This window comes from Lepidochelys kempii, chromosome 3 (assembly GCF_965140285.1).
Source record: "Lepidochelys kempii isolate rLepKem1 chromosome 3, rLepKem1.hap1, whole genome shotgun sequence".
Classification (NCBI taxonomy): domain Eukaryota; kingdom Metazoa; phylum Chordata; order Testudines; family Cheloniidae; genus Lepidochelys; species Lepidochelys kempii.
The window spans coordinates 187,425,446-187,439,402 of NC_136382.1; the positions used below are offsets into that span (position 1 = coordinate 187,425,446).

The window sequence follows — 13,957 nt, forward strand, 5'->3', positions numbered from 1 at the left end:
GATGTCACCTTTATAAAAAAAAGGTGAGGGGATGCCAGCATGTGGTCAATGTGGAACTTTGTAAAGATATATATTTCTATAGTTTTGGATGTTTAGTGGCCCCAGACTGATGCTTTCCTCATTTTTCTTTTACAGACAGAAGTCCTGTCCCCCGGCCTGTAACTTGGGGAAAAGTTTGTACATCAACATGGGGTAGAACAGTAGAGACTACATGGAGAGAAGAAGTTACAGCTGCTTCTTCAAAACAGTAGCAATCCCAAAGTCCTCAGAGATGGGGCTAGAGAAAAGAACCCATGTGCCCTCCTCCCTGAATACATAGTAGTTAGGGGGTAAGAGGACTCCTTTTCCTTCCCACCAAAGATATGTGAGAGTGCTGATGGGATAGGGAAACTTATGTGTCCTACTAGATATGTGTGGGTCAATCTTTGGGGAACCCCACCCAGATGGCAGAGAGAACTGAGAGACAACAACATTCTAAACTGGGGAGAGGAAGAGGAGAATGCATGCTGGGAGAGCACTACAAGGAAGCTCAGTGCGTCAATTACATTTAAGCTAGTCTTGAGCACCAAGTTCCCAGTTCCCTTACAAAGCAGGGAGTGGGCAAACTGATATTCTCCTCCTCAGCAGTTCTGACGTGCTGCTGTTAGGCAGAAGAGAGACATGGTCTTGTGCATTTCCCCCCCCCCCCAGCCCTCTTTCATGGGGAGGTATTTGCCCCCACTTGCTGGCTTTTCCTCCCAGCAGGGACAGATGAAAGAATTGCTAGGAGGGTTGTACAAATGCATAGGGTAACAGGTCTCTAAACAGAGGGAGAGTGGGAAGCCATGCAGCATTTCCCCAGTACTGATCCGTCACATCCTCACCTTGAATTCTCTCTGCTACCTCCAGTTAGAGTTTCCCGCACTCAAGATTGCTCCATTTTTTCCCAATTTTCTTTCTAAAAAGGGGTGACCACAGGTGCTTCAGCCTGAAGATGTCTCCTCTATTTGGGGGAAAATGAGAACCTCTCTTGCTTATTTTTTGTGGGAGGAGGGCCTGGGATGGGTTCTCTGACTCCTCCTTTCCCACCCTCATGTCTTCAGGCTGCCACAGTAGCGTTGCCCTTGTGACTAAGCAAAGAACGGGTATAGAGGCCCAGGGCTTGTGACTGACTATCAAAAGGAAGAAAAAGCTGAGGGTAAGTCAGGGACTCAAACGTTCAAAACAAGTAATATTTTGCATGAAAAAAGCCCAGAAATGAGGGTCAGTTAGTGACAGAAGTTGGTCACACTAATGCTCTTCATTAGAACCATTTGTTTTTGTACTTACTGCTTTGCACATTCAACAATCTCTGCTGGAGCACTAAATAACTTCTGAACAGTTCTCTTGGCAGCACCTTGTTCTTTTACCAGTTGCTGTATACACTGAATTATTTGTTGAGTATGCTTCACCCCCACTTTGATGGCATGGCAGAAGTCTTGCTGCAACATATTCTCGGCTGCTGCTTCCAACATGACTATTAATTCAGAGTCAAATAGTAAATCAGTTACCATCATGTTTTTCAACTGATATAGAACAAGTTGTTAAAATATATCTATCACAAAGGAAACCTAATTTTACCAAAACTACATGGGCCTTTAAGACAATAGCTCAGTTAATCTGTTTGATCTCTGCCAGGTTGATTTTATTATTTCAAAGGTCACAGAATCATAGAAACAGTTTCAAAATGCAAACTGAAGAGCTGGACTTATGGAAGAAAAATTAATTGGGAGGATTTCAGAATAATTTTGCAAATATAAGTTAGTAAGGAGAAATTTCACAAGATACAACTGAAAGGAAGTCAAACTAATGCCTTCAAAATAGGTTAATGGTTAGAATGTGCATTTAAATATAGACGTGCCACAGACTGAATACAATACATTATACACTTCCTCAACCAGTAAGATTACATTAATATGGAATAGGAAATTCAATTTATAAACAAGTATATGATGAATTTTGTGGCCAGTCATGAATTGGTCCCTATCAATTCCAAGGCCATGAAAAATATGTCCTGGACCGTGAAATAAGCCCTTCCCTATGAAATCTGATCTCCCCAAAATCTGCTAGTTCAGTCAGGTTGGGGAGGGATAGATTGTCCTTCCCCTGCATGGCTGTTATGTTGGGAGATCAGACCTGACCTCCACAGGCAATGCAGAAGTGTCCCGGAGCTCCCCTCTCCTCCCCCCAGGTCCTGCCTGGGCTCAAGGCTTACACACACACACACGCATGCAGCTCGTGCCTGGGCTCGGGGCTTCTGCCCCTGCAGCTCCTGCTGGAGTTCAGGGCTTCTATCCTGTGGCTCCTGCCAGGGCTTGGGCAATTAATTTAACCAGTTTAAGAAAAATTCTCTCTCTTTTAAGCAGCTTTACAACTTAAGGTTTCCATTGCTTTTAAATGAGAGCTAAATTCTCTCAGAACAACTCTGCATCACAAAGTTAGATCCTGTGGGGACGAAAATTGTACTGGCTGTTAGGACACAAGTTTCACTGTATTACAATAAAACATTTAGACTTTATTTATTGATACTGTATTCCAAAGTTTCAGTTCAATTGAATAAGCAGGGAGCATAACATAAGTTTTATCTAAATGATATTAAATCTCATTAATACAGTAAAGAAATTCCAATATATATTAATGACCTCTAAAGAAATCAAACTAGAAAAAATACTTCCTCACTATTTGTTTCTATCTAGTCTTGATTACAAAGGTAGTATTTCAAGAGAATTATGATTTTCATATGAGAAAGTGCTCTATTTTTAGCTAAACATCAAAGTTGAATAATTTTAACCACTTACCAATTTGACTATGAGGAGCTCCAGTGACCAATAAGTTCAAGGTACTAGAAGACATTTCTTTTCGAGTTGGGTTAATAACAACTTCTCCATCAACCATTCCTACCCTTACTGCACCTAAGAAGAAATACCTAAGAAGTTAATTTTTGCATCTAAGTAGGATTTCGTTCAAAGGATCATTTTTACTTGGTTTGCTTTCAGAGGTAATTATTAAAATTAGTAATTCTATTTAAATAGTGGGATTTGTGTGTGTTTGTGCCAGATAACCTTTTGACACAGTTATAAAATTAAAATAAACTTGTTTATTCAAATAATGCAAACAATCTGCAAGTCAAGTTAATTACACTTGAAAAATTCTGGCTTATTGGGGTAGTGCTGTTATTGCAGTGTCACTGATAGTAACGTTATCAGTGACACAGCAATAGTTGTAAGCTTATTTTTGTTTGTAGTTTGGACATAGGTTTCCTGAAACATGAATCAGCTGAAGAAAAATAAATTACAAAGTGAAATCCCTTTTTGAGAAATTTAAGTTACTTTCCCGTGAGACATTCAGGATGGCAAAAGAGCCCCCTTTAGTATTGTTGGGGTAAAGGTTGGGAGGGAAAGCGTTGTCTAGAAAGCAAAAAGCCCCTATCCTGCTCTCCTCTACCTGGGGCCCTTCAAGGATAAGCATTTCCAAAATCTGAAAAACTAAAGAAGTTCCCCAGGCAAAAACTTTCATTAATCTAGAGTTAAACTCAGAAATACAGATCAACAGTTTAAGGATTAAAAACACACTTACAAGTGTTAAGAACACAACAGAAACCCAGGAAGTGCAATCACGTCAATGCAGAATTTCATAAGTTTCTAATTTTTTTTACACTTTTTAAAATCCTTAAATCCCTAATATGTTCTATCATATATCCAGTTTAATAAAATTTTATTGTTGGAAATTTTACAAGCATATATTGTTGAAGGAAAAAGGCTACCAATTGGTTTGAAGACAGTAAGACTTGCCTGTTAATGGAACATTTCCTGCAACTTATAGGAGATGCTTCAAGACTGCTGCTATGCTTGAGACTATTCCTTAGAACAGGAGTCAGCAACCTTCAGCACGTGGCCCATCAGGGTAATCCACCGGCGGGCCAAGAGACATTTTGTTTACGTTGACCGTCCACAGGCACGGCACCCAGCAGCTCCCAACGGCTGCGGTTTGTTGTTCCCAGCCAATGGCAGCTGCAGGAAGTCGTGGGCCACAGGGATGTGCTGAAGGTTGCCGACCCCTGCCTTAGAATAAGAAAATAAATGGTTGTAGAATGTCTGCCCTCCCCACCAAAACCTTGAAGAGAATTGCTTTAATGTCTCCAATAAACTAAAGAAACACTTTAGAGATAATCTGAAGTAGTGTTACAGGAGAAGAAGCTTTCATAGAAGTGTATTAACTTGATAAATAGAATTAAATGGACACTTTTAAAAAGTATTTTTTTCCATATACTTTATAGTCATGGGGATATTTCCTCAGAATATGAAAATTAGAAGGTATATTCCTGATCACTTTGTCTGCAGATAAAGTCTATTTAAAAAAAAGTATGACCTGAGAAATACGCCTTGTTTTTAGACAGTTGTTGCAATGCTATTATGTATCTTACTATTTTGTTTAAACTATTGTAACAATTACTGAATGTTAAGGAAAAAGAAAAGGAGTACTTGTGGCACCTTAGAGACTAACCAATTTATTTGAGCATAAGCTTTCGTGAGCTACAGCTCACTTCATCGGATGCATAAAAGTGGAAAATGCAGTGAGGATGTTTTCATACACACAGATCATGAAAAAATGGGTGTTTATCACTTCAAAAGGTTTTCTCTCCCCCCACCCCACTCTCCTGCTGGTAATAGCTTATCTAAAGTGACCACTCTCCTTACAATGTGTATGATAATCAAGGTGGGCCATTTCCAGCACAAATCCAGGGTTTACCAAGAACGTCGTTGGGGGGGGGGGGAACAGGGGGAAATAGGTTACCTTGCATAATGACTTAGCCACTCCCAGTCTCTATTCAAGCCCAAGTTAATTGTATCCAATTTGCAAACGAATGTTAAGGGAAGCCATTTTACTGATCACACATCTGTCTGTAGTTCTGTAGCTACTATTGTTAAAAGTACTCAGATCAGAAAAAAAAATCTATTCTATTTTTCAGTTTTACTTTGTACATTTGCAACTTTTTATGTAGTTTCACTATTTGCTCTATATAATCAGTTTTCCTTGTTTGTGGAGCTTAACAGTATGAGAGAAGAGAAAAACAAAACATGACTGTAAAACCATAGAAACTGGCAGTGGAATTTGGGACAGATGTAGTACCTGAAACTGCCTTTAATTTGAAAATGGCTAGATTTCAAGTTATATGCATTGTTGCTGTATTGTGTTGGTCCCATGATATTAGAGTTTTACAAGGTGAGTAATAGCTTTTATTGGACCAACTTCTGTTGGTAAGAGACAAGCTTTCAAGCAAAAATATTTACTTACCAATGGGACCATTCCATGGGATATCTGATAACGCAAGTGCTGCAGATGCTAAAATTGTAAGAGTTACATTTTTAAAATGATTACATAAATACAAACACTAAATAAAGTTTACAAAATATTTAAAATTACTTTTACCTCCATTAATTGCCGGGACATCAGGATCATTAACACCATCTACTGCTAAAAGATTACAAAGGATCTGGTATAATATGAAAGACAATGGAAGAATTTTGAGCTATATGTTTGTTTGTTTTTTTTATCAAAACACCTGCAAGAAACAACGAATACAATGACCTAAAAATTATATGAATTCATATGAAGAGGGAAAAAAAAAGTTCAAGTACCTAAATCGATAAACTGACGGAGAAAAATGATATTTAACACCAAGAACCACCAAATTAGGGGTAAACACAGGCCCTTAAAATGTGACAAAGTTACCTTTATCTACACTTTGTATACTTCAGAAATATTAATAATATTTCCTGTGAATATATTAAGATTGTTTTCGCTCTGGAATTTTCTCTCACACATTTGTTAGATTAATAATGAGATAAATCTAAGAGGTAACAAATGTGAGAGAGAAAATTCCAGAGTGAAAACAACCTTAATATATTCACAGGAAGTAGATTGAGAGGTTCTTGGGTTTTAAGGACTACTTTTATTTTGTTGCACAAATATGCAGAGGTTGAGCTTTTTATCCCCACCTTCTACAAGAGAAAATGGAACATGGACTTACAATGAAGATCATTTCGGACACTGACTTAAGGTTTCAGAGTAGCAGCCGTGTTAGTCTGTATTCACAAAAAGAAAAAGGAGTACTTGTGGCACCTTAGAGACTAACCAATTTATTTGAGCATAAGCTTTCGTGAGCTACAGCTCACTTCATCGGATGCATTCAGTGGAAAATACAGTGGGGAGATTTATATACACAGAGAACATGAAACAATGGGTGTTACCATACACACTGTAACCAGAGTGATCACTTAAGGAGAGCTATTACCAGCAGGAGAGCGGGGGGTGGGACCTTTTGTAGCGATAATCAAGGTGGTCCATTTCCAGCAGTTGACAAGAACATCTGAGGAACAGTGGGGGGTGAGGATAAACATGGGGAAATAGCTTTAAGTTTTTTTGTTGAAGTATTGCCACTTTTAGGTCTGTAATCGAGTGACCAGAGAGATTGAAGTGTTCTCCAACAGGGGACACCATCATATGGCCTAATCACATCAGTGACACCATCAGAGGCTCGTTCATCCGCACATCCACCAATGTGATATATGCCATCATGTGCCAGCAATGCCCCTCTGCCATGTACATTGGTCAAACTGAACAGTCTCTATGTAAAAGAATAAATGGACACAAATCAGACGTCAAGAATTATAACATTCAAAAACCAGTTGGAGAACACTTCAATCTCTCTGGTCACTCGATTACAGACCTAAAAGTGGCAATACTTCAACAAAAAAACTTCAGAAACAGACTCCAACGAGAGACTGATGAATTGGAATTAATTTGCAGACTGAATACAATTAACTTAGGCTTTAATAGAGACTGGGAGTGGATGGGTTATTACACAAAGTAAAGCTATTTCCCCATGTTTATCCTCACCCCCCACTGTTCCTCAGATGTTCTTGTCAACTGCTGGAAATGGCCCACCTTGATTATCACTACAAAAGGTCGTCCCCCCCCCCGCCCGCCCGCCTCTCCTGCTGGTAATAGCTCACCTTAAGTGATCACTCTGGTTACAGTGTGTATGGTAACACCCATTGTTTCATGTTCTCTGTGTATATAAGTCTCCCCACTGTATTTTCCACTGAATGCATCCGATGAAGTGAGCTGTAGCTCACGAAAGCTTATGCTCAAATAAATTGCTTAGTCTCTAAGGTGCCACAAGTACTCCTTTTCTTTTTGACTTAAGGTTGTTGAATAGCCTATTCTACTTGACATGCAACATAAATATAGTTTCATCTAAAATATTACCAAGCAGGAATTACAGCTCCTAGCTAGTTAAATTACTTTCTCCCAGAGAATAAATCCCACTCATTTCTTTGTGATAGTGAGTCTGAATTCAGATCAGCTTCAAAGAAAAGCTTTCCTTGAAGCAATGAATAGTTGGTCTGTGTTAAGCAGTATTATTTACCGACCGATTAAAGAAGGCTGCTGTTAATCCTTCAACTGCACCAACAGTTAACACTATTTTGCAAAACATTAACCCAATTTGGAAGCTTGCCCAAAACAGTTTTCTTTTGGCTCCCACAGAACTGTGACTATCACTAAAAATAATGAACCCACCTGTGTATCATAATAGTAGCCTGCTGGGAAGAGTGGCCTAATTGATCGATCTGTAAAAAACATTTAAAAACTTTCATACATGCAGAGATTAAGATTATGACTGTTTATAGGAGAAAGTGGATGAAGGAAGTAAATGATAGACATATATTCAGTAATAAATGACAAAGATAAAATTTGGGAAATCTTTATTTTCCCCTCATATTAAAAAAAACAAGAGAGTTATCCAAAGAAACTGACAACCAACACATTTAAAATTTTTAGAAACACAAAGCCTAATTAACTTGTGGAACTCTTTGCCAAAAGATATTGAGTCTAAAACTTGAGCAGCATTCAAAAAAGGATTAGACATGTACATGGATAGTGAGAATATTCACTGTCACATTAGATACAATAAAATATAAGGGAAATAATCCTTCATGATTCAAGATACACGCCAGCCACTAAGCAATGGGAATTAGGAAGAAGCTTCCTCTATGACAGGGATGGAAAACTTTTTGGCCTGAGGGCCACATGGGGTTGCGAAACGGTATGGAGTGCTGGGTAGGGAAGGCTGTGCCTCTGCAAACTGCCTGGCCTTTTTCCACTTCCCGCCCCCGGACTACCCCCCTCAGAACACCCAACCCATCCAACCCCCCCTTCTCCTTGTCCCCGACCACCTCCTCCCGGGACCCCCCCGTCCCTAACCACCTCCCCGGGACCCCACCGCCTATCCAACCCCCTCTGCTCCCTGTCCCCCCCGGGACCCTCCAACCCCAAGGCCTATCCAATCCCCCTTGCTCCCTGTCTCCTGACCGCCCCCTGTCCCCTGATTGTCCCCCAGGACCTCCTACCCCGTTACCATGCCGCTCAGAGCAGCGGGACAGGCTTATTGGAAAGCCTGGGAGGTGGGCAGGTGCAAGCCACACTGCCTGCGCAGCGACACACCCACAAGAGAGCAGGGACAGCAGGGGAGGGGCTGGGGGCTAGCCTCCCCAGCCGGGAGCTATGCGGCTGGGCAGGACGGTCCCGTGGACCATAGTTTGCCCACCTCTGCTCTATGAGCAGGTTATTTTACAGTTTTCCGGTATAACGAATTCTAGTGTTTTCCTCCAAAGCACATAACAACTGCTACTAACAAGGACAGGATACCTGACAATGTACCAGTGGTCTGATCTACTATGCTATTCCTGCGCTCCAAGTCACAGTTAGTAATAAACTTTGTACATAGCTAAGCTTCCCCTTATATAAAATAATAAATACATTTCAATGGTTTAAATTATAACACTTCAGATTAAAACGAAATTGACCTGCCTAAAATTGTTATACTTGGAAGTCTCACCTAGATTACCTTTTTTAAAAACTAACCAAGAAAAATAAACTGTTTATACAGAAATAACCCTACAAAATCCTTGCTCTGCTGCTTTAGGGTCAGCATAAAGTAAATCTTATTGCAGAAACTGCATCAAAGATCCAGGCAACAATAATGAAGCTTTTTAAAAAGCCATTAAAACATCGTCAATATGAAAAAAAATTTTTTTCCATTTTTATCCAGTTAGAACTGCCTCTGCGGATTCCTATTTAAGAGCATGAACCTCAGTGCCAGGAGCCTTGAAAACACTAAAAATCAGTAACCATGCACATGTCCAAACTGACTTTTGAAGGATGGAAGTATAAAGGAGCTCAATAATGCTCTCATGGTTCTTTCCCTGCTGCTGAAAAGAAAACGTTTTGAAAATATGAGTATTTATTAGTAGCAGTATGAATGTGTAGATACTTTACAGACATAAAGAGAAAGTGCTAGCTCCAGAGAGCTTGTAATAAGATGACATGTAATGAAAAGCAACGCAACTGAATGGTGAAGTTAAGCACGTTGCTTTTTTTTTTTTAATTTTGATTTTCAACCTGATTTATTAATACACCTCTGCACACTGACTGGGGCTTAGTCTGTTCAGAACCCTATCCCATCTTCAGATTGTCTATTAAGTCCTGCTAGTTTTAGAAAACATTGAGCCTCATGGTTCCATTATCTCATTCAAAAGACAAGTTTTGGGCATCTTGGATACTATTTTTCAGACAATGAGGAAGGTGCGAGGAGGATACATTTGGGCCAAACAGTCTGTCTCCTTTTTTTTCCTACCTTTCCAGAAAACAATTTGGTTGCCTCTTCTTTCATCTCTCCTGACAAATGATTAGCTCCAGGAGATGATGTCCCTCTAGACTGAGGCACGAGAAATCCCAATCTTAGTAGCAAAGAGGAAATCTCACAAGCTATCAGATACAGTAAAAGCTGTGTTATCATGCCCTGTACCAACCGGAAAGCTCTATAAACCGGCATTTCTAATCTTCATAGAAAGTCCGGTTCATAGTCAGGTTGGCGCGGGACCAGCAGGCTCCCTACTTGGCTCTCTGGAAGTGGCGACATGTCCCTGCTGCTCCCTAGGCGGAGGAATGGCCATCCCTCTTAGATAACCGGCATTTTTCACTTACAACCCCCCATTTCCCCAACATGCCGGATAAAACAGTTTTTACTGTATTTTGGGCTTTCATATAGGGAATGTACATGCAGCCCCAACGGACATTGTTTTTAAATGGTTCTGAAATTTGCAGCACTTTAAGGTATGAGCTTCTCCCAAAACTTCTGAAGAGGCAATATTCGCTGAGAACGGTGGTTACAGGTAGCCCTCTCTTTTCAAACTTTCAATGAGGATATTACAAACAACAAAAAAAGTACTGGACACTGTCTTCTCAGTCTTTTGTCAGTCTCAGTCTTACCTATTACTCTGCTTGTAAGAATTTCTTTATCAGTGGAACCAAGTTCTCTTCTAAGATAGTTTGTGGGAATCCTTCCTGCTGCAGCAGCTTTCTGGCGATAGTCAACCTTATACAACAAAACAGGGATTCATAAACAAAACTGTAATTACTGCTCTCTCTTAAATATACCTATAAAAAAGGTAAGACGACACTACATCTGAATTTAATAGCTGAATATTCTATTTGGTGTAACCACAGAGACAAAACAATTTACATTAAAATCCAACTGAAATATCTGAGGACTCAAGCTCTACTTCTCTACTATTATTTATAGTTATCAATTTGGGCAGTTTGTGTAATTACAATTAGTACTCACCACTAATGGCATGAACTGGGATGGAGAAGGCTTTGTTTTACTGACTGCTGTGACCATCACTGATGTATCACCTAACTTGATTAAAAACAGTGAAATTACTTTTAGAAAAGACATTTTCATAAATGTATCATTTAGTTTCATTTCTCAGTAGAGCATTTTCCAAGTGAAGAGAAAACATGAATCTACAGTGCACTGGTGAGGCTTCTGGAAACCTAATGAAGTTTTTTTCTATGCAGTAGCTAGCTGTGGATCCAGTAGGGAGTCCAATTACCATACATGGCTGAGACATCTCAACAAAAAACAGTACATTTATCCAAGCTGACTTACACATTTTGAGTTTGCATAGATTTTTTACCTGCACTACAGCACATCCATCAGCAAATCTGGCCAGTTTTCCAGAGGAAATTTCCAACTTTCTGTTAAAAAGAAGATAACTGCCATTAGTGACAAATGAGGATCAGTTTATCAACACCTCTCTATTCAACTACTATACATTCATCTTTTATGTTTCATAGTTTTAGAAAATATTGATTATATTTACTATTCATGATAGAAACTGGCTTTGACAAGTCAGGATGCTGAAGCCCTCTCTCTATCCACAGAATAGGAAATAAGAGTACAAGCTTCCCTACTGTTCAGCAATTTTGCCTCAATTCCCAAAGTGACCGCCTTCTATGATGAAAGGAAAATTGAAGCTACATCTACACTGCCCAGTAGTTTGGACAATGGAGTGGGGTGTGAATAGCAGTGTGCACTGAAGTGCTGTGCTGTAACTGTTCTGTGTGGATGCTGTGGGCATGAACTAAGAGGTTCCTAGCTTGCATTAATGTAATTCTGTTTGAAGTAGGCTACATGGGGGAGTTACAGCACACCGTTTTGGGGTGCACTGCTATTCTCCCCACCCTCCTCCAAACTACAGGGGAGTGTAGACAAACCCTTAATCTCCAAACTAATTCCATCCCATACTTCTCTGCTATGACTGCCATCTGCAACAGCTAGCAAGTCATGTGGAACAAGAGAGATAAGCACCCACTTCTCATATCTGCAAAATAAGAGCCAGAAAGTAACATCTTCCGCCGTACTGAATTTGGCTAGATTTGAACCACTGATTTAGAGATGAAAGGCTCTATATTCTATTGGAAACCAGCCAGTCTCCCCTACGCTTCAGAGTTTTAAGAGTTCTATTAAGGGCTATTATTCTCAATGGTGTATGTATTAAATGTTTTAAAAAAAAAACACAAAATGAGAGGGTGTATATATGCAAGGCAGAAAGTACCACATTTACACCCCACACAAACACTTTTTCTCAGTGACAGCAGACAGTACTTTAATGGAAAAAGTACAGGGGAAGATCTGATACACACACTTTTACATTTAGAGGTAAGACTATGCCCATTATTTGGCAGTTATGTATGTGAGAGTGTAGTGGAAAAAAAGTTCAAATGACATTCAATTTTCTTATTTACTTCCATTGATTTAGGGCCTGATCTAACACCCACTGAAGTCAACTAGAGCTTTTCCACTGACTTCCGTGGACTTTGGATCAGGCCCCTAGTTATTTCTAAAACTTTCAAACAGCTCCTCTAATGAAATTTATCAATCAAATGTGGGGAAAGGGAGTCAGCCACTAAATCTTAAATTGCAGGAAAAGTCCACATCTGGATGGTTATTTCTGAGATACTTTAACCTTAAATGGCTTGTGTTTTAATACTTTTCTAGTTTATAAAGGTACCAGCATAACTCAGCACCAATACCACCATGACATAAACCACCTTAGTCATTGTGATGGGAGGATTTTAATTGCAAATCACTTTACCACCATGACAAGGTATTGCAAGGGCTACTGAAGAGCAGTGCATCAGCTGTATGCAGTAAGGCCAGGCATAAAAAGAAAAGGAGACCAGTGGATTTTAAACAATGTGTTTAGCAATTATTGTTCACCTCTGGCTCCACTAGCTGCATATTGGAGATTGTGGGTTGGAAAAGGGATGGTTGAAGCAAAGCTACACAAACCTGCCTCTCCCCACCAACACACACTTCTCAGCAGACACTGGACATGAATGGGCAGTGGGGAGCAGAGATCAAGGGGGCATACCCAGATGGCAAGCGACCCTGGGGTCAGAGGAAGAAGAAAGTGACAAACCATGGTGGGGGATGGGAGCGGAGAACACCTACAGGAGGGATTGTTCTGGGAGGGAGCAGGGCAGTGAAGGGGAGATGTTCTGGAAGGGGCAGGGGAGCAGGCCACAGAGCAGTGAGGGGGGCTGTTCTGGGTGAGAGTGGGGCAGACCCCGCAGGGCAGAGAGGGAAGTTGTTCTAGAAGAGGGTAGGGGGCTCGGGGAAGGGGGTCGGGGCACAGGGCAGCGAGGGGGAATTTTCTGAGGGAGGGCAGAAGACACAGGGCAGCGAGGAGGGCTGTTCTGAGATGGGGCGGGGGCTCGGGATGAGAGGCTGCAAGACAGAGAAGTGAGGTGCTCTAGGAGGGAGCAGAGGGCTCTGGGGCAGCTGGAAGACGTGGCAGGCGCGGGGGCCAGGCCCAAGCACCAGGATACAGAGAGAAAGGAGACGGTCCCCGGTCCGGTGGAGAGGGGGGACTGAGTCCCCCGGGCGGACGCTGCTTTCTCCCGGCGGCCCCCTCGTTACCTGCTCCCCACGTCCACCGACGCCACCTTGTAGGGTCCGGCGCCGCCCTGCAAGCCTCGGGCCTGGGCCAGCTGTACCAGCCGAGCGCCTGGTCCCAGCCAACGCCTCATGGTGCCGAGCAGCGGGCGGAAACTGCTGGCCGCGGCCAGCTTCCTGAGCCCAGCGCGGCAGCAGACCTGACACCCCGTGCAGGCGGCCATGACACCAGGGTCACGGCCTGGCAGCTGCGCTACAAGGCCCCAGCCGATTGGCTCAGAGGCTGAGCTGTAGCGGAACAAAGCCGAGCTCCATTGGCTCCCATGAGCGCGGAGCTGCCAGCCGCGGTCGGCCGAGCTTCGATTCCGCTCTCTGAACTAATCCCGGGGGCCCCCTGGTGGCAGCGTCTTGCTATGGCGGACGGCGAGGGACACGTCCCCGAGGGCGGGCTCAGCAACCACAGTCTGCTTTGGGCCTGCGGCCTGGGCTGTTGCTGTCGGGTAGCGTGTCACTGATACCCGGTACTAAGCGCAGACCCGCTGCCAAACACTGACCTCACACCACAGACCCCCACTGACTTCCCCTGGAGACAGGGTTGCCAACTCTCTAATGGCAAAAAACTGAACATCC

The 13,957-nt window shown here is 41.9% G+C and overlaps 1 protein-coding gene across 5 annotated transcripts in view; it reads right to left on the reverse strand.

Annotated features, from left to right (window-relative positions):
* PNPT1 (polyribonucleotide nucleotidyltransferase 1) overlaps positions 1 to 13,683 on the reverse strand; it is a 71,752-nt gene extending 58,069 nt beyond the window's left edge. For 2 of the 5 annotated variants that reach the window (XM_073339329.1, XM_073339331.1), the window contains exons 1-9: positions 13,352 to 13,683; positions 11,064 to 11,124; positions 10,709 to 10,783; positions 10,354 to 10,459; positions 7,603 to 7,652; positions 5,449 to 5,512; positions 5,314 to 5,361; positions 2,817 to 2,930; positions 1,309 to 1,495 (exon numbers count right to left, since the gene is read on the reverse strand). In XM_073339329.1, coding sequence (XP_073195430.1) covers positions 1,309 to 1,495; positions 2,817 to 2,930; positions 5,314 to 5,361; positions 5,449 to 5,512; positions 7,603 to 7,652; positions 10,354 to 10,459; positions 10,709 to 10,783; positions 11,064 to 11,124; positions 13,352 to 13,551 — 905 coding nt within the window. In that variant the 5' untranslated portion in view covers positions 13,552 to 13,683. The remainder of the gene's footprint in view (positions 1 to 1,308; positions 1,496 to 2,816; positions 2,931 to 5,313; positions 5,362 to 5,448; positions 5,513 to 7,602; positions 7,653 to 10,353; positions 10,460 to 10,708; positions 10,784 to 11,063; positions 11,125 to 13,351) is intronic. The other 3 variants (XM_078852329.1, XM_073339328.2, XM_073339330.1) reach the window with 3 other exon arrangements.
* Between the last annotated feature and the right edge of the window lie 274 nt (positions 13,684 to 13,957).